We start from the raw sequence: 19416 nt of genomic DNA, 5'->3' as shown, positions 1-19416 counted from the left end.
ACTTGAAACTGATGCAACATATCTGTAAAAAGCTGACTAGAAAATTTCACCTGAACATCTCTATTTAAAAAAGGAAGATATTTTACCTCAAATTTCCTAAGTATTCAGACTTTAAGCAGCCAGTCAGGATACTTGTCCCAGGACAAGCTAGGGAGTGTGCATCTGTCATGTGCAGGCACAGTTATGTTATTTTCCTATTCAGTTTAAGTAAGTTCTATGAAATCTCATAGATTTTAAAGTGAATGTTAATTTTTATTGTTGTGATGTCTCCTAATTATCCCCTTTGTTTCTATAAGATAAACCGCCACTTTATTTAAAAAAAAATAAAAAATGTTTATGTATATATTTCTATTACTAATTTGCTGCCATTTTTTAATCCCAACTCCTCCAAGCCACTACTTCCTACTTCTCCTCAGTGTGACGTATAGAGCGGTCCCACCCGCTCTATACGTAGTCTCCAAGCTCACTCCCGTCGAGTTCTTTTGTTATATGCTTATAAATTGTATTTGCCATTTTAAATAAGAATTACGAAGTATAACATTTTTTTTTATTCTGATCTACTACGTTGGCTACTTACCTGGCCATAGACGATCGTTGTATAATTTTCTATTTCCTAAAATATGGCTATAGCGCATGCGCAACGCGTGAACGCGCATCTAAGCTGAGTAGAAGATTTCAGCTTTACTGCATGCGCATTAGGAGCAAGTGACGTTTTGGAAAAGGGGTTTGTCCCCCCGGGGGAATTAATGATTGGTCTAGAGAAATCATCAGAAACTGCCACTCAAACAGCAAAAATGGCAGGCGGAGGAACAATAATGAAAATGGACGGCTAAAAAGGTAAATTTCTGGACAAACAAAGTAATGCTTTTTTTTTAATGACAATTACTGTAGCGTTCACGTGAGAGACTGACTTTACATTCACTTTAAGGATTGGCTTTTTTTCTTTCTTTTTTTTCAACTGGACAGCAGCTAAAGTACAACTGTTTACACAGCACTTACTCTGGTAAGCTGAAGAAATTCTGAGGTACACAGAGATTTTCACGTGATATTTTCTTGTCAGCTTTTTGCAGTTATGCTGCATCACTTTCAAGTGATTTAGCATATGAGTATTATGTCCATTTAAGTGTGTCTCGTTCATATAAAGACAATTACGGATCTCTCCTTAATGAGATTCACAGCACTCCAGATAAAAATTACCTTTAGAGCATTTATAGTATCCATCTTCATATGTCTGATATTATTGCAATCTGATTAACACATACACAGTTTTGAACTCCACATCCCAAAATGTTTCTGAGAATATTCACAGAGAACTATATTCAATTTTATTTTTACAGGCTATTGTGAATGTATCTTAGTTTATGAATCTAATAGTGTGAAAAATGGTCAAATGTCAATATTCCTACATGTCAAAATCTCCTTCTAAATATCTGCTCTCTTATACATGATCTATTTTTTACTTATTTTAGTAATACATTTATATGCTTACCATGCCTTTGTTTTCTTTTACATATACCAATTTTTAATTCTGACTGAATCAGAAATCTTAAAAGCACACTTTTAGTCTTATTAAACTGTACAAAGGCTTCCTTTTTCTTTTACAACCACATATTTCACTGAATATCATATTGTGTATATATAAAAGTAATTGATACATTTGTAAATGTAATTACATGCATTTATGTATATATATATATATATATATATATATATATATATATATATATATACACATATACAAAGTATACAACAGAAGTGAGTACACCCCAGTGCAATATCACTTAAAAGTCAAATAATTCAAAGTTGTATAACCTAACAGTAACTGCATTACGTCTAGGTTTTACAGTAGGGTTTTTGCTCTTATGTAAAATTAAAAACTAACAATTTAGATTTACTTCTATATTAAAAATACCGGCCCGAAGCAGGAAATCAATGCAACAAAAGTCAGTGCACCTTTCATTACTGAGATTCAAATATTTTATTTTTTTCAATACTTTTCATGGCCACCTTTATTTTTGATGACAGACTCAATCCTCCTTGGCATGGAGGAAACCAGTGTTGTACAAATTTCTGGAGAGATGTTCTGCCCTTCTTCAGAGATCATTTTTTTCAGCTGCTATTTGCTGGAGGGGTTGTGTTGCTTTACCATTCTCTTTAAAATACCCCAAATGTGTTCTTCTGGATTCAAGTCAGGTGACATACTTGGCCAGGTCATAGTTTTCACTTGTTTCTCCTTTAGAAACTCCTTTGTGATTTTGGCAGTGTGCTTTGGATCATTATCATGCTGGAATATTCGTCCTCTTCTAAACTTCTGGAGACTGGGAGTCATTTTGTCAGCCAGTATTTTGGTATATCCCAGGCATTCATGGTGCCATCGATAAATGTCATCTCCCCAACACCTTTTGCAGTCATGCAGCCCCATATCGTCACACTCCCTCCTCCATGATTCACTGTTGGGACTATGCATTCACTGTAATAATCCTGACCAGGTTCACACCAAACATGCTGCACCCCATCTGACCTGAAAAATTGTATCTTGGTCTTGGCCATCTTACCAAATAATGTGCTCCCAGTATTCATCAGGCTTTTCATGTTGTTTAGCAAAGTTTAATATTGCAGATTTGTGTTTTAGTGATCTAACTTGTGTGTCAGTGACCACAGGTGTATTCACTTTTGTTGAATTACGTTTCTACTTTGGGGCCTGTATTTTCAATACAGGCCCTAAAGTATTTGTTTTTGATTGTTTATAATAGGAAATACTCTACTTGTCAACTTAGAAATAAAACAATTATTGAAAGGTGATACAATTTTGAATAATTTGATATTTAAGTGATATAGCCCAGGTGTGTACTCACTTCTGTTGTATACTGTACATATATATATATATATATATATATATATATATATATATATATATGCACAAACAAATATTTGTATGTATATAAATCTATGCATACATATTTGAGACATATACATTTTGCACCCCTAAAAAGATTCTAAGGATATTGACAGTCAAATCATTATATTTTATTCAGTTCTACATTTATATGTCTTCTGGGAACATATCTTAGAACTAGCAGACTTAGGTACAAAACATTTATCAGAGATAAGTGAAAGAAATATCACAGCAAAGCATAATCCTACCAATGAAAACTCCTTAGTTGTAAACAAACAGGAAGGGTAATTTCTTTCATGTAATTGGCAAGAGTCCATGAGCTAGTGACATATGGGATATACAATCCTACCAGGAGGGGCAAAGTTTCCCAAACCTCAAAATGCCTATAAATATACCCCTCACCACACCCACAATTCAGTTTTACAAACTATGCCTCCTATGGAGGTGGTGAAGTAAGTTTGTGCTAAGATTTCTACGTGGATATGCGCTTCTCAGCATTGTTGAAGCCTGATTCCTCTCAGAGTACAGCGAATGTCAGAGGGACGTGAAGGGAGTATTACTTATTTGAATACGATGATTTCCCTAACGGGGGTCTATTTCATAGGTTCTCTGTTATCGGTCGTAGAGATTCCTCTCCTACCTCCCTTTTCAGATCGACAATATACTCTCAATTTACCATTACCTCTACTGATAACTGTTTTAGTACTGGTTTGGCTATCTGCTATATGTGGATGGGTGTTTTTTTGGTAAGTATGTTTTTTATTACTTGAGACACCTCAGCTATGGTTTGGCACTTTATGCATTTATATAAAGTTCTAAATATATGTATTGTACTTATATTTGCCATGAGTCAGGTTCATGTATTTCCTTCAGCAGACTGTCAGTTTCATATTTGGGGAATTTAAACATTTTAAGAAATGTATTTCTTACCTGGGGTTTAGTCTTTTTTTCAATTAACTACTTTTTGCTATTGCGGGTATTAGGCCCGCGGGTGCGTCAAATGCTAAGCTTTATTGCGTCATTCTTGGTGCGAAAATATTTTTGGCGTGAAAAAATAAGTTTATGACGCAACTTCGTCATTTCCGGCGTCACGTATGACACATGGCGGCGTCATTAGTGACACAAGTGTGTCATTTCCGGTTATTTTTGGCACCAAAAAAGTTTACGTTACGTTGTGCGTCATACTTGGTGCCAAATTTTTTTCATTATTTCAATACCCCATTGATGTTTGCCTCTTGCTTTTTTCTCTATCAGAGGCCTATGCTTTTGCATTTTTTCCCATTCCTGAAACTGTCATATAAGGAAAATAGATAATTTTGCTTTATATGTTGTTTTTTCTCTTACATTGAGCAAGATGTCCCAATCTGATCCTGCCTCAGACCTCAGAAGTTTCTGCTGGAACATTGCTGCCTGACATTGGTTCTACCAAAGCTAAGTGAATTTGTTGTAAAAGTGTAGAAATTATTCCACCAAATGTCATTTGTAATAGTTGTCATGATAAACTTTTACATGCAGATAGTGTTTCCATCAGTAATAGTACATTGCCAGTTGCAGTTCCTTCAACTTCTAATGTACATGATATACCTGTAAATTTTAAAGAATTTGTTTCTGATTCTATTCTGAAGGCTTTGTCTGCATTGCCACCTTCTAATAAACGTAAAAGGTCTTTTAAAACTTCTCATTTAGCTGATGAAATTTAAAATGACCAGCAACATAATAATTTATCCTCTTCTCATGAGGATCTATCTGATTCAGAAGATCCTTCCTCAGACATTGACACTGACAAATCTACTTATTTATTTAAAATAGAGTATATGCGTTCTTTATTAAAAGAAGTGCTAATTACTTTGGATATTGAGGTAACCAGTCCTATTGACGTTCAGTCTAATAAACGTTTAAATGCTGTTTTTAAACCTCTTGTGGTTTCCCCAGGGGTTTTTCCTATTCCTGAGGCTATTTCTGATATGATTTCTAGGGAATGGAATAATCCAGGTACTTCTTTTATTCCTTCTTCAAGGTTTAAAAAATTGTATCCTTTACCAGCAAAATCTATAGAGTTTTGGGAAAAAATCCCCAAAGTTGATGGGGCTATTTCTACTCTTGCTAAACGTACCACTATTCCTATGGAAGATAGTACTTCCTTTAAGGATCCTTTAGATAGGAAGCTTGAATCTTATGTAAGGAAGGCCTATTTATATTCAGGTCAACTTCTCAGACCTGTTATTTCTTTGGCTGATGTTGCGGCTGCCTCAACTTTTTGGTTGGAGAATTTAGCGCAACGAGAATTGGATCCTGACATATCTAGCATTACTCGCTTACTGCAACATGCTAATCATTTTATTTGTGATGCCATTTTTGATATTATCAAAATTGATGTTAGATCAATGTCTTTAGCTGTATTAGCTAGAAGAGCTTTGTGGCTTAAATCTTGGAATGCTGATTTAAATCTAGATTACTATCTCTTTCTTTCCAAGGTAATAATTTATTTGGTTCTCAGTTGGATTCTATTATTTCAACTATCACTGGAGAATAAGGAGTTTTTCTGCCTCAGGATAAAAAACCTAAGGGTAAATCTAAGGCTTCTAACCGTTTTCGTTCCTTTCATCAGAATAAGGAACAAAAACTCAATCCTCCTCCCAAGGAATCTGCTTCCAATTGGAAGCCTTCCTCAAATTGGAATAAATCCAAGCCATTTAGGAAACCAAAGTCTGCCCCTAAGTCCGCATGAAGGTGCGGCCCTCATTCTAGCTCATCTGGTAGGGGGCAGATTAAGGTTTTTCAAGGATTTTTGGATAAAATCTGTCCAAAATCATTGGATTCAGAGCATTGTCTCTCAAGGGTATGGAATAGGATTCAAAGTAAGACCTCCTGTGAGAAGATTTTTTCTCTCACGCATGTAAATCCAGTAAAAGCTCAGGCTTTTCTGAAGTGTGTTTTAGACCTGGAGTCTTCAGGGGTAATCATGCCAGTTCCTCCTCAGGAACAAGGTTTGGGGTTCTATTCAAACCTATTCATTGTACCAAAGAAAGAAAATTTATTCAGACCAGTTCTGGATCTGAACATTTTGAATCGTTATGTAAGAGTACCAACTTTCAAGATGGTGACTATAAGGACTATTCTGCCTTTTGTTCAGTAAGGACATTATATGTCCACAATAGACTTGCAGGATGCACACCTTCATATTCTGATTCATCCAGGACACTATCAGTTTCTGAGATTCTCTTTTCTAGACAAGCATTACCAATTTGTTGCTCTTCCATTTGGCCTAGCAACAGCTCCAAGAATCTTTTCAAAGGTTCTGGGTACCCTACTATCTCTAATCAGAGAACAGGGTATTGCGGTGTTTCCTTATTTGGACGATATCTTGGTACTAGCTCAGTCTTTACATACTGCAGAATCTCACACGAATCAACTAGTGTTGTTTCTTCAGAAACATGGTTGGAGGATTAATTTACCAAAAAGTTTCATGATTCCTCAGACAAGGGTCACCTTTTTAGGCTTCCAGATAGATTCAGTGTCCATGACTCTGTCTCTAACAGACAAGAGACGTTTAAATTGGTCGCAGCATGCCGGCACCTTCAGTCTCAGTCATTCCCTTCAGTGGCTATGTGCATGGAAGTTTTAGGTCTCATGACTGCAGCATCGGACGCGATCCCCTTTGCTCGTTTTCACATGAGACCTCTACAGCTTTGCATGCTAAATCAATGGTGCAGGGATTATACAAAGATATCACAATTGATATCCTTGAATCCCAATGTACGACACTCTCTGACATGGTGGATAGATCACCATTGTTTGGTTCAAGGGGCTTCTTTTGTTCAGCCAACCTGGACTGTGATCTCAACAGATGCGAGTCTTTCAGCTTGGGGAGCTGTTTGGGGATCTCTGACAGCACAAGGGGTTTGGAAATCTCAAGAGGCGAGATTACCAATAAATGTTTTAGAACTCCGTGCAATTCTCAGGGCTCTTCAGTTTTGGCCTCTGCTAAAGAGAGAACCGTTCATTTGTTTTCAGACAGACAATATCACAACTGTGGCTTATGTCAATCATCAGGGTGGGACTCACAGTCCCCAAGCTATGAAAGAAGTATCTCGGATACTTGCTTGGGCGGAATCCAGCTCCTGTCTAATCTCTGCAGTGCATATCCCAGGTGTAGACAATTGGGAGGCGGATTATCTCAGCCGCCAGACTTTACATCCAGGGGAGTGGTCTCTCCATCCAGATGTGTTTTCTCAGATTGTTCAGATGTGGGGTCTTCCAGAGATAGATCTCATGGCCTCTCATCTAAACAAGAAACTTCCCAGATACCTGTCCAGGTCCAGGGATGTTCAGGTGGAAGCAGTGGATGCACTGACACTTCCTTGGTGTTATCATCCTGTTTACATCTTCCCGCCTCTAGTTCTCCTTCCAAGAGTGATCTCCAAAATCATCATGGAACAGTCTTTTGTGTTGCTGGTGGCTCCAGCATGGCCACACAGGTTTTGGTATGCGGATCTGGTTCGGATGTCCAGTTGCCCGCCTTGGCCACTTCCGTTACTGCCGGACCTACTATCTCAAGGTCCGTTTTTCCATCAGGATCTCAAATCATTAAATTTGAAGGTATGGAAATTGAACGCTTAGTTCTAAGTCATAGAGGTTTCTCTGACTCAGTGATTAATACTATGTTACAAGCTCGTAAATCTGTCTCTAGAAAGATTTATTATAGAGTTTGGAAGACTTACATTTCATGGTGTTCTTCTCATAAATTCTCCTGGCATTCTTTTAGAATTCCTAGAATTTTACAGTTCCTTCAGGATGGTTTGGATAAGGGTTTGTCTGCAAGTTCCTTGAAAGGTCAAATTTCCGCTCTTTCTGTTTTATTTCACAGAAAGATTGCTATACTTCCTGATATTCACTGTTTTGTACAGGCTTTAGTTCATATTAAGCCTGTCATTAGATCAATTTCTCCTCCTTGGAGTCTTAATTTGCTTCTGAAGGCTTTACAGGCTCCTCCATTTGAGCCTATGCATTCTTTGGACATTAAACTACTTTCTTGGAAAGTGTTGTTCCTTTTGGCTATCTCTTCTGCTAGAAGAGTTTCTGAGCTATCTGCTCTTTCTTGTGAGTCTCCTTTTCTGATTTTTCATCAGGATAAGGCAGTTTTGCTGACTTCTTTTCAATTTTTACCTAAGGTTGTGAATTCTAACAACATTAATAGAGAAATTGTTGTCCCTTCCTTGTGTCCTAATCCTAAGAATTCTTTGGAAAGATCCTTAAATTCTTTGGATGTGGTAAGAGCTTTGAAATATTATGTGGAAGCTACTAAAGATTTCAGGAAGACTTCCAGTCTATTTGTTTTATTTTCTGGTCCTAGGAAAGGTCAGAAGGCTTCTGCTATTTCCTTGGCTTCTTGGTTGAAACTTTTGATTCATCAAGCTTATTTGGAGTCGGGTCAGGCCCGCCTCAGAGAATTACAGCTCATTCTACTAGATCAGTCTCCACTTTGTGGGCTTTTAAGAATGAAGTTTCAGTTGATCAGATTTGCAAAGCGGCGACTTGGTCCTCTTTGCATACATTTACTAAATTCTACCGTTTTGATGTATTTGCTTCTTCAGAAGCAGTTTTTGGTAGAAAAGTTCTTCAGGCAGCTGTTTCAGTTTGATTCTTCTGCTTTTGTTTTAAGTTTTTTTCTTTCAAAAATGAAATAAACTTTTTCTTTTTTGGGTTGTGGATTAATTTTTTCAGCGGAATATGGCTGTTTTTATTCCCTCCCTCTCTAGTGACTCTTGAGTGGAAGACTCCACATCTTGGGTATTGATATCCCATATGTCACTAGCTCATGGACTCTTGCCAATTACATGAAAGGAAACATAATTTATGTAAGAACTTACCTGATAAATTAATTTCTTTCATATTGGCAAGAATCCATGAGGCCCACCCCTTTTTATGGTGGTTATGATTTTTTTGTATAAAGCACAATTATTTCCAAATTTCCTTTGTTGATGCTTTCTACTCCTTTCTTTATCACCCCACTGCTTGGCTATTCATTAAACTGAATTGTGGGTGTGGTGAGGGGTGTATTTATAGGCATTTTGAGGTTTGGAAACTTTGCCCCTCCTGGTAGGATTGTATATCCCATATGTCACTAGCTCATGGACTCTTGCCAATATGAAAGAAATGAATTTATCAGGTAAGTTCTTACATAAATTATGTTTTTTTGCAAGAAAAGAAACAAAATAGATGTGACATGGTAATCCAGATGCCTGTGAGTATGCTAACATCAGAGTGAGAGTTTGTTACCATAGCAAACATGGACAATGTTTTAAAGGGACATTGTAGTGCAAAAATGACATACTCACTGTTCAGTGTGGAATTCTGTGGCCCCAATATATAAAGCATTGAGATTTTCTAAATCTTGGTGATGTGTCTCCTATAGGACATAATGGGGAGCGCTACAACAGCTAAACATCACCGACATTGCCGCTTGCCGGCACTTTCTGCAAGTGTTCCTACACCGCACAAACAGTGTGCTCACTGAAACCAAACACAGTTTCTGTGTCGGAAGACTTCAAATAATGCCTGTGTGACCTAACTGTAACTACACCTACACTACCTGCCTCACACTGTAAAGTCTTGCTACTGAAAAGGTGGCGAGACAAACATGGCTGACACCCAGGGCCAATTTTAGGGGTGGGCGAAGCGGGCAGTAGCCTTGGGCACAGGGGAGAATAAGAGGCGCAGGGGGAAAATAAGGGGAAAGCAAGGTTCAGTTATAACTCACTTTCGACTGTATAGTGAAATATATATACTTTTTAATAAGACCAGTGTGTGCTCCTACTATTCGCTTACTGCCACTGCCACATAATTTTGTGTCTGGTTACTAATTCAATGGATGAAAACGGTTCCTCATAAGGCAAGCTGAGGACAACTCAGTACATCATTACTGTATCTGAAGTATTTTGTCTATATATATATATACACAACCCTTAGGGGAAATTTCATCAGTCTTGGTAGACTGCAGGTACTAATTCCATTAAAAAGCCACAGTGAGTAGCTGGAGTAAAAGCTGGGCATTGGCGGATATACTATGGTTGCTATATTTGACATCCATCAAGAGAGTTACCCCCATTGCTTACTTTTTGTGGTTTTTGGAGTATTTGCTTTTTTCGTATCCACACAACACCTCATAGGAACTGTAGTACTGGGTACATCTTGATATATGCTAAGTAGTAACATCACAACAAAATTGCTGACTGCAAGATTAAAAGCTGGATCAGGGTTAATTTTATACAAAGCACTTGCTTGTAATCTCAGTACCGGGTACATCTTGATATATGCTGAGCAGTAACAGAAGGAAATTGTGAGCAGATTTGAAAGGCTGGGATAGAGCTTCTATTGAGCATTAGCTGAACATTAGCTGTGACAGTAACAAAATTGGATATCTCTCCTTTACATACTCATATTTCCCAGGGTTAAAATCTTACTAATCGGTACATTTTCGTATATGTTGGGCAGTAACTGCATTTTTGAAAATTTAGTGTTTATTATATTTTGTAACTTAGGGGTTTTAGCTTAGAGGTGGGGTTAGGTAGTTAAGTAGTATAGGGGTAGTTTGCTTTGGGGGGGGGGGGTGGCGGTATAGGGATCCTTTACTTTAAATCCCCAATATCGGTGCCAATGCTGCTTGGAATATTTGAATATATCACTGCCTTGCAGCATTTTCGATCATCGGGCCTGAGTTTTTAACCCCTACATAGGTAATGTCCTGCTCTGGACCCGCAATCACTGAAGCTCCCAAGCTAAACACAACCGGTGATTGGCAGGGTTGGGCAGCTGTAGTTGCCAATTGGCTCACTGTCTTTTTTATGCTTGGAACCAGCAGTTATCTTCGGCTCCCAAGCAGGGCTTTATCAATGCGTTTTAGCAAATTAGGACATGTAATTTTTCCACTACAATGTTACGTTAAATGATTTAGTATAATATTTAATTTATACAGAGTTTGAAATCATATAACAATACAGCTACTTATTTAAACAATGAAACATTTTAGTAAATCTTATTAAAACTTTGCGTAAGTTGATAGTGGGACAGCTTACAAAGGTATGTGGTGGTTGTTGCGCACTTTGCAATATCTTGTTTTGATTAAAGTATTAGTTTAAAGGCTGTGGTCACAATTTCCTGCAGCTCAAAATTGTGTTCCTAAAAATAAAGATCTTAGAAGGGCTTAACATAATAGCGAGTATTTGTACAAAGCCAATGATTTGTTACACAATTCTAAACAAATCAACCATAGAGGAGAAAACTCTCCGTCAGTGGTTTTAAACCCTATAATTTGGGGATTTGTATAAAAAATATAATTAACTTTACATTTTAGTAGCAAATGCAATAAAATACACAAGTTATTGTGTAAAGGTTTTTGTTAAATAAAACCAGATGTGGTTCTCTATATTTAGGTAACAACAGCATTTTAAAATTTTCATTTCTCAAAACCTATAAGACTCAAATCAAAATGTAACTTAAAGGAACATGAAACACAATTATTTTTTCATGAATCAGATATAAGGGCATATTTATCATAGTGCGAGCGGACATGATACAATGTGGCGTATCATGTCCGCTGCACATCAATAAATGTGAACTGCTGGTGCAATGCCGCCCCCTGCAGATTTGCGGCCAATCGGCCGCTAGCAGTGGGTGTCAATCAACCCGATCGTATTTAAATCGGGTTGATTTCTGTCCGCGGCCTCAGAGCAGGCAGACAAGCTATAGAGCAGCGGGGCATTAAGCTCCATACGGAGCTTGATAAATCGGCCCCATAGAATACAGTTTTAAGCAACTTTCCAATTTCTTCTACTATGAAATTTTTGAACGAGTAGCAAAGCACTACTCAGAGCTAGAAGAACACAACTGGTAAGCCAATAACAAGAGGCATATATGTGCATTCACCAATCAGCAGCTAGCTTCCAGTTGTGTGTTGTTGCTCCTGAGTCTATCTAGGTATCCTTTTAAACAAAGAATACCAAGAGAGCAAAGCAAAATAGATAACAGAAGTAAATTGTAAAGTTATTTAAAACTGCATGTGCTATATGAATCATTAAAGAACATTTTTGGGGTTTAATGTCCCTTTAAATAACAGCAATGACACACTTAAATGACTTCACCCTTCCTTTCACAGAGCACACACCAATGATCACCAAGGATATACATAATCAATACAAGTTTGCCAATAGATGTTTTGGGCAAACAATGGTTATAACACTGTAGCAGGGTTTTTGTGGGAAATGATAAAGGAATTATTGGGGTCAGTGTATATTCTAGGGCAGGGGTCTGTGGGATGGGGAGCAATAGCCCTGACGCACCTCAAAGCCATAACAAAAAAAAATGTTTTTTTTCTCTACACAGTATGGAAACATCTGTTTTAAAATAAACTGCTATACGTTATAAAATGTCCTGTTTTAGATGCAAAACCCCACCCAATTATTTTAATGTAAGATTATCTTACTCCAAGAGGCATAACAGATAATTAATAGTTATCAGTGTTATTCTAAAATAAAAGGAAACTATTTAGTAAATCACTTCACAAAAAGCAGGTGTCTGTGTATATAAGGCATTAATAAGTAATATTGCCTATTGACGATTCTTTATAAAAGCTATAGAGAGCTATATCATTTTACACCATTGAGGAAGCATTTGGAGTTGCACATAAAGAACCCATAAGATACAGTTCATCACTACAAAGTTTGTCATTATACAGTTTGTTTGTTTAACTTCTGTACGGTTTTTGTAGGAAAATCTGCTGTTTATTTTCACATGTACTGTGTATATATAAATGGTAAATACAAGCACGTATGTATATTACCTGCTTCACTTCTTTTTTTATTTTAGATTGCTGCATGTGTCCCATTTTTGAGGATCTCTCTGCTTCCTCGGCCAGAGACCGAAGCCTGTGCTCTTTCTCCTCCATGTTTTCCAACAATCTGTCCATGCTGGCAGACTTTATCCTGTCAAGCTGCTCTCTGCTCCGAATCTCCTGAGAGTATTTGTGCTCAGATTCATTCATTAACTGTTTCTATTGACCAAGACAAAAAAAGTCATAAAGTAGCGGAACCAAATTTACATGAAGTACCACATGTGACCGACACCTAATAACAGCTGTGCCCAATGCTGTCATAGTAGCATGTGCTATTATATCTGTCTGCTTAACGGTATCTAAGTATATGTTAATATTCATACTCTGGTTTCTCTTCAGATCGAAAAAATCGTTCGCCTTTTACTAATGATTTCCGTGGAGAGGAACAATCATGAGTAATGAATTTTTTGAGGCTCTGCCACATGCAGAGCTAAACAAAATAAAACATTCAAAGTTCTTATAATGTTCACTTTGACAAATTGTATTTAATGTACAATCTACTTTCAAAATACATAATGAAGGTATTGCAGAGGCTCCGGACAACATCACATTCTATTTCATGTTTATTAGTGTTTTTTTTATATTTATTTTACAAAATAATACTGGGACTTTCTAGGAGTTTGCCCTATGCAACGAAATATAACAAAGAACTCTAGTGGTGAACCTAATTAAAAGAATTTAGCCCACATATCCACATTGGCTGCCCTAATGCCAGCATTGGAGACGGCATTTACAATGAAATACAGGCCCTGTTTGCTGAGCATGAACGTCTGATACTTAGCAGATTTTACTGCCTCATTGCGAGGGTGGAAGCAGAACGCTCAGGCAACAGACAACTCTAGCTTACTAAGATGGAAGAGGAGGCTTCCAGTGTGCAGCCCGGCGCCATGCAGATTTTTCTAAGAATCTCCCCTCCTGTATCTGTCCAACCCGGGAGAGAACGAATACTAGCTACTGCTACCGGAGATTGTTCCGGTGACACCACAGGCCTGCTTGCAGAACCGGAACGCTACTTGCAGCTACATGAGAGGAATGATTGGGCCCCGGAATGGAGAGCTGCGGTCTGCTTGCTGAGGGCGGTGGATGGCGGCTCCCGTGAGTTGAGGGTGAGCTTTGCGGTGGCGACAAGGGGACGGTTGAGCGCCGTGCCTGGGAGCCGAATTGAGGAGGCTTCTCTGTGTTGGGCTGACCCGGGTAGCTGTGGAGGTCTCTCTGTATCATCTTTGCGGCAGATTGATCAAGCGGAGCTATTCTCCAATAAATACACCACGCGGCAAGCTTGCTCAGGTAGATCTGGCGTGGGGTAAGCCTCTCTGTACAGACCTGGCCTGTCTGTGTCCACTTCGGCCTTCTTGCCATAAATGACGGCTTCCTAGCCCGACGGACTATAAGAGACCTAAGATGCGATGCCAGACTGTTAATACCTAGGGCGGAAATTTTTCTTCTTTTATCACATTTCCTCCATAGGTTATATATTAAGTAAAGCTTCTACCTTATAACCTGTGGCAGGACTGTATAAACTTATGCAACCTACAATATTTATTATGTGGACTATGTAAAGAAGAAGAGAGGTGTGTGTATGCGCTAAACAGCTCTGGGGATGAAGGATATTCTATAAATATATAATAGTATATTTAGAGATATGAATTATAAAGATATATATTATGAAAACACTTTGTGTGGCATAAAATTATAGTGTAGGTGTTACAAAGTATACATGTGCAACTGGTATAAATCAAATGTCAAAGCGACTAAAATAAAACAAATATCAAAGCAATATATATATCAAAATAAAATTTATTTATATTATTTAAAATAACAATGAAATATTGTCTACTAATACTTTGATAATATGACCGGTCATATATAGTTACAAACACTATGCTAAAACATATAAAATAAACTAAAAATAGCTGACTGTTGGTGCAGCTCGGTCTAAATTTATATTAGGATATTAGCCCTATATAAAAGAGTAAATCCACCTATGGAATCTTAGCTTATATAGCAGTGGAAGGTCCGTTTGGAAAAGAGGTAGATATCAAACTTTCTACCTAGGGATGAAGTATTGTTATGGCTCCGTTATAGGAGTGAACGGGTGTTAGAACCCCGTATGAAGATATAGGTAGTTCCGTTATTGGCAATTTCTGTGAAAAATAAGTTGATACCTTCTTTTAAGAATAACCCACTGACAACCACGCTGCAGGGCCGCTACACCTCTATGGTGCCTACCTGCTCTTTTCTCGAGCTGAATCCTCCGTCAAGGTACGGCACAGGTGTCCGGTGCGGCTCACTGCAGCTGGTGACGTCAGGAACGCTGGATGCGTGTCGAATGTAGGTCCGGTCTCGATGAAAAACTCTGCGCAGAGTATTAGAGGTGGAGCAAATAATCCCAACGAATCCTTTGCAATCCTTGTAGATAGTTATATATTTTCACTTTGTGTTTGTTCATCTAGGTCCATCAACGCGTTTCACCATATAAAATGGCTTGATAAAGCCACTGACGTCACCAGCTGCAGTGAGCCGCGCCGGACACCTGTGCCGTACCTTGACGGAGGATTCAGCTCGAGAAAAGAGCAGGTAGGCACCATAGAGGTGTAGCGGCCCTGCAGCGTGGTTGTCAGTGGGTTATTCTTAAAAGAAGGTATCAACTTATTTTTCACAGAAATTGCCAATAACGGAACTACCTATATCTTCATACGGGGTTCTAACACCCGTTCACTCCTATAACGGAGCCATAACAATACTTCATCCCTAGGTAGAAAGTTTGATATCTACCTCTTTTCCAAACGGACCTTCCACTGCTATATAAGCTAAGATTCCATAGGTGGATTTACTCTTTTATATAGGGCTAATATCCTAATATAAATTTAGACCGAGCTGCACCAACAGTCAGCTATTTTTAGTTTATTTTATATGTTTTAGCATAGTGTTTGTAACTATATATGACCGGTCATATTATCAAAGTATTAGTAGACAATATTTCATTGTTATTTTAAATAATATAAATAAATTTTATTTTGATATATATATTGCTTTGATATTTGTTTTATTTTAGTCGCTTTGACATTTGATTTATACCAGTTGCACATGTATACTTTGTAACACCTACACTATAATTTTATGCCACACAAAGTGTTTTCATAATATATATCTTTATAATTCATATCTCTAAATATACTATTATATATTTATAGAATATCCTTCATCCCCAGAGCTGTTTAGCGCATACACACACCTCTCTTCTTCTTTGTACCAGTTCTTGAACTATCTGCTTTATGGGAGCAGATTAGTGTGTATTGCAAGGGGCAGATTTGCGCACCATATACCCACCACTTTTCCATTATGTGGACTATGACCTGCTAATATACTTTTCCTTTAGGGTTTTATATTGCCCAGAGATCAATAATGGAGTCCTTAAGGTCAATTACCTACTGTAAATTCTACATCTAGCATAACTCAGTAAGCTTTAAGAAGTTCTATTCTGTGGCAGGACTGTATAACTTCATGTTGTCTATAATATTTACTACCTAGAATATGACACGTTAGTATGCTACCCTGTTTGGTTTATCTATCTCAGAGAAAAATAAGGGAGACTCTAAGATAACATTCTTTTATACTAAAGTAAATTTACTGTAAAGCACTCACTAACACGTATTTTCTTTGGTGTTGAAATACTGAAGGTTCTGTGTGTATTATATGCCTAGTATTTTGTATTACATCATTACTTGTCCTGCCCTTTTACTGTCCCTTCTATCACTGTATAGGAAACCATTTGTTTTTGCATGTGTGAAATATCTCCCTCACAGTTGGTCTGCTGACTAATGTGATGTTATAGCTGCTTAACTGTATTGCAAACGCAAGAATTTTACTATGTCCATTTTGCAGTGTGAGTTGACTGCGGTCATACTGTATCGCCTATTCACCTCAATAATCATTCTAAGTATTTGTGTCTAGCAGTGAGTTTAACTAGTTAATTCTTATGTGTGAACTGATGTTAAGTTACCTTGTTAATATTCTATTGCTGTTTAACGTGTTAGATATGCTATCTAGCACCAGAAAAATATGACACTGCTGATCGGCCCTCCGCCCCCCACTATTCTTGTGCGGTTAGGGTTGAGTCCTCTCTCCTCCGCATATTTTTTTGACAGAGTATAGTAGTCTCTGTCCAACCCGTAGAGCCATGACCCAGTCTTTCCCAAGCATTATGTAAAATGGCTCTCAGGGTTTCAATACAGGAAATTTAAGTTTGTTTATGATTTCCTGCTCCCCTGTAGTGTACCCATGATAATAGTCTTAATTATGTCTGTACTTTTATATCTACTCAGTGTTAACAGATAACTTGGTTTATATTTCTCTATTTTGGTACTGTGTGTTCACTCCAGATTTTGTATTAATCCCGTGAACGCTGAAACTGAAATTTTTCACTATTATCTCTATTAACATGCCCTCAATTGCTTTGTATAATTTCTGGTCCCCTGATTGGACCTGTTTGTCTGAGGACACTGCGAACCTATAAGATTCTAAAACTGAGGTGCCTAAATTGCCATGTCATGTCAGTACAATATGTATTGTGAAGTGTAACCTGTTGATGAGACTGTTGTGTATTTGCTATTTTAACCTCAATAAAAAAAATAAATTAAAATTAAACTAAAAAGAACAAAAATCAAAGTGTCCTTTAGTTTTTCAATTATAAAATTAGTCTTGCAGCTTTGGCGACAGACTGGTATGAACAGGGGCATTTATTGGGTGTATCTATGGTTCTTTCACAGGTTTCATTGTATTTTCTAAGCATTTTACCACTTATGATCTATCAACAAATAAATGTTGGAGAGTTTGCCTCAGATTGCACAATACATACACATATTACAGTTATGGAAAAAACACCACAAATTGATATATATTTTCTTTAAAAAAAAAAAAAATTTCATCAGCACCAGGTGCTTCCTGTTAAACTTGCTCTACTCTGCAAGATTCCCCATTCCAGAAAGCTTTATTTAATTCCATGACAGGCAGCTCCCTCTCTCTTCAGCTCTCTTTTTACAGACTTGTATAAGGTCTGCCCATGTAACAGATGGTGGCATAATGTTTTAGAGAAACTGGGACTGATTTATTATCTGCATTCCAAACTTGTCATCCACCAAACTTTACAACCTACTCTAAAAGATAAGAGCAATGGATATACAGTTAATTTCCTCTCTTTTTTTTCACTTTAATCCACAGTTAAAATGACCTAATAGGATAATTCCTCAGATCCTCCTTCTCAGAGCAATGGTTAAATTAAGTCCTTTGCTAATTATCGGGATATTTCACTAATCTTCTAAACCTGTCCTTAGGCAAAAAGGGCCCAATGACTGACCTCCAGTAATAACTTATCCAAAGGTTTTCAAAACGGCTTTCCTAGATTAGGCTTGATCACAATATATCATTTGATAATTATCTGCATGTTAATGGCAGCAAATGAGTAATTTTCAATGTTGAGGTGATCTTATTATTTTTATTATTTATCTGCAGGACTTTTTTATTTTTGGTTTGAAAGGAGTGGGCCTATACTTAAAGGGACACTCAAGTCAAAATTAAACTTCATGATTCAGATAGAGCATGCAATTTTAAACAACTTTCCAATTTACTTCCATTAACAAAATGTGCACAGTCTTTTTATATTTACACTTTTTGAGTCACCAACTCCTACTGAGCATGTGCAAGAATTCACAGAATATACGTATATGCATTTATGATTGGCTGATGGCTGTCACATGATACAGGGGGAGTAGAAATAGACGTAACTTTTCAATTTATTTAACAAAAATCTACTACTCATTTGAAGTTCAGACTAAGTGCTATTGCATTGTCTTCTTATCATGCATTTGTTGATTATGCAAATGTAATGTGTTGACTGGTCCTTTAACATCTGCCCATCCCTTTACTTCTGATAATCAAAATCTCAATAAATAACAAAACATTTTCAGAGCCATGTTTACTTAGCAAATTCCACAGCTAAAAGGACTAAATAAACCCGCAGATGCCACAATTTTTACGTATTTCCCACAACCTCAAAAAGTTTTCGGATGTAACACTAATTTTGGGCATTCACAAAACACTACTGCAGTATTGGATTACAAAAGAAAACAATATCACCAAACAGATAAAAATGTTTCTTGCTTGATCAATTAAGTTAAAACTTAAAAAATTAATAATAAGCACTTTTATACTATTTAAAATGACCAAAACTGAAAACCCAACAAACATGCATGCCTACTACCAATAATGCCCCTGTTGAAATGCCTTAAAGAGACATACAAACACTAAGTACACTATACGGCCAAAAGTATGTGGATTCCTGACCATCACTCCAATATGAGCTTGTTGGCCATTCCATTTCAAAACCATGGCAATAATACAAGTTGGCCCCTCTTTTGCATTCAAAGAAAAGATTAGTCTGAGAAGAATAACATGTAGACGTATTTTTTAAAGTTTTACTAACTCTTTAAAATATTGACAAAATAAGTATAAAGGTATAGTGTCTAAAAATAATGGGAGCTACTATGTTGTAACTTAGGTTACTTTCTCTGCTGTGGCCAATTAGGGACAGTTAAAAATAGGTCTATTTGTTGTAAAGCACTAGAGTGTGCAG

General features: G+C 37.2%; 1 protein-coding gene and 1 non-coding gene across 2 annotated transcripts in view; one reads left to right on the top strand and one right to left on the bottom strand.

The window, feature by feature from the left end:
- Positions 1–19416, bottom strand: part of LOC128657701 (coiled-coil domain-containing protein 162-like) — a 110462-nt gene that overhangs the window by 16896 nt on the left and 74150 nt on the right. The window contains exon 13 of the mRNA XM_053712104.1: positions 12735–12944. Within this exon, the coding sequence (XP_053568079.1) occupies positions 12735–12944 (210 nt within the window). The remainder of the gene's footprint in view (positions 1–12734; positions 12945–19416) is intronic.
- On the top strand, positions 13105–13217 carry LOC128658545 (U5 spliceosomal RNA). The gene has a single exon (XR_008402226.1). It is a non-coding gene; the product is annotated as a U5 spliceosomal RNA (small nuclear RNA).

The sequence above is a fragment of the Bombina bombina genome, chromosome 4 (assembly GCF_027579735.1).
Source record: "Bombina bombina isolate aBomBom1 chromosome 4, aBomBom1.pri, whole genome shotgun sequence".
NCBI lineage: Eukaryota > Metazoa > Chordata > Amphibia > Anura > Bombinatoridae > Bombina > Bombina bombina.
The sequence above is the reverse complement of the archived record's forward strand: the minus strand, read 5'-3'. Positions and strand labels throughout refer to the sequence as shown.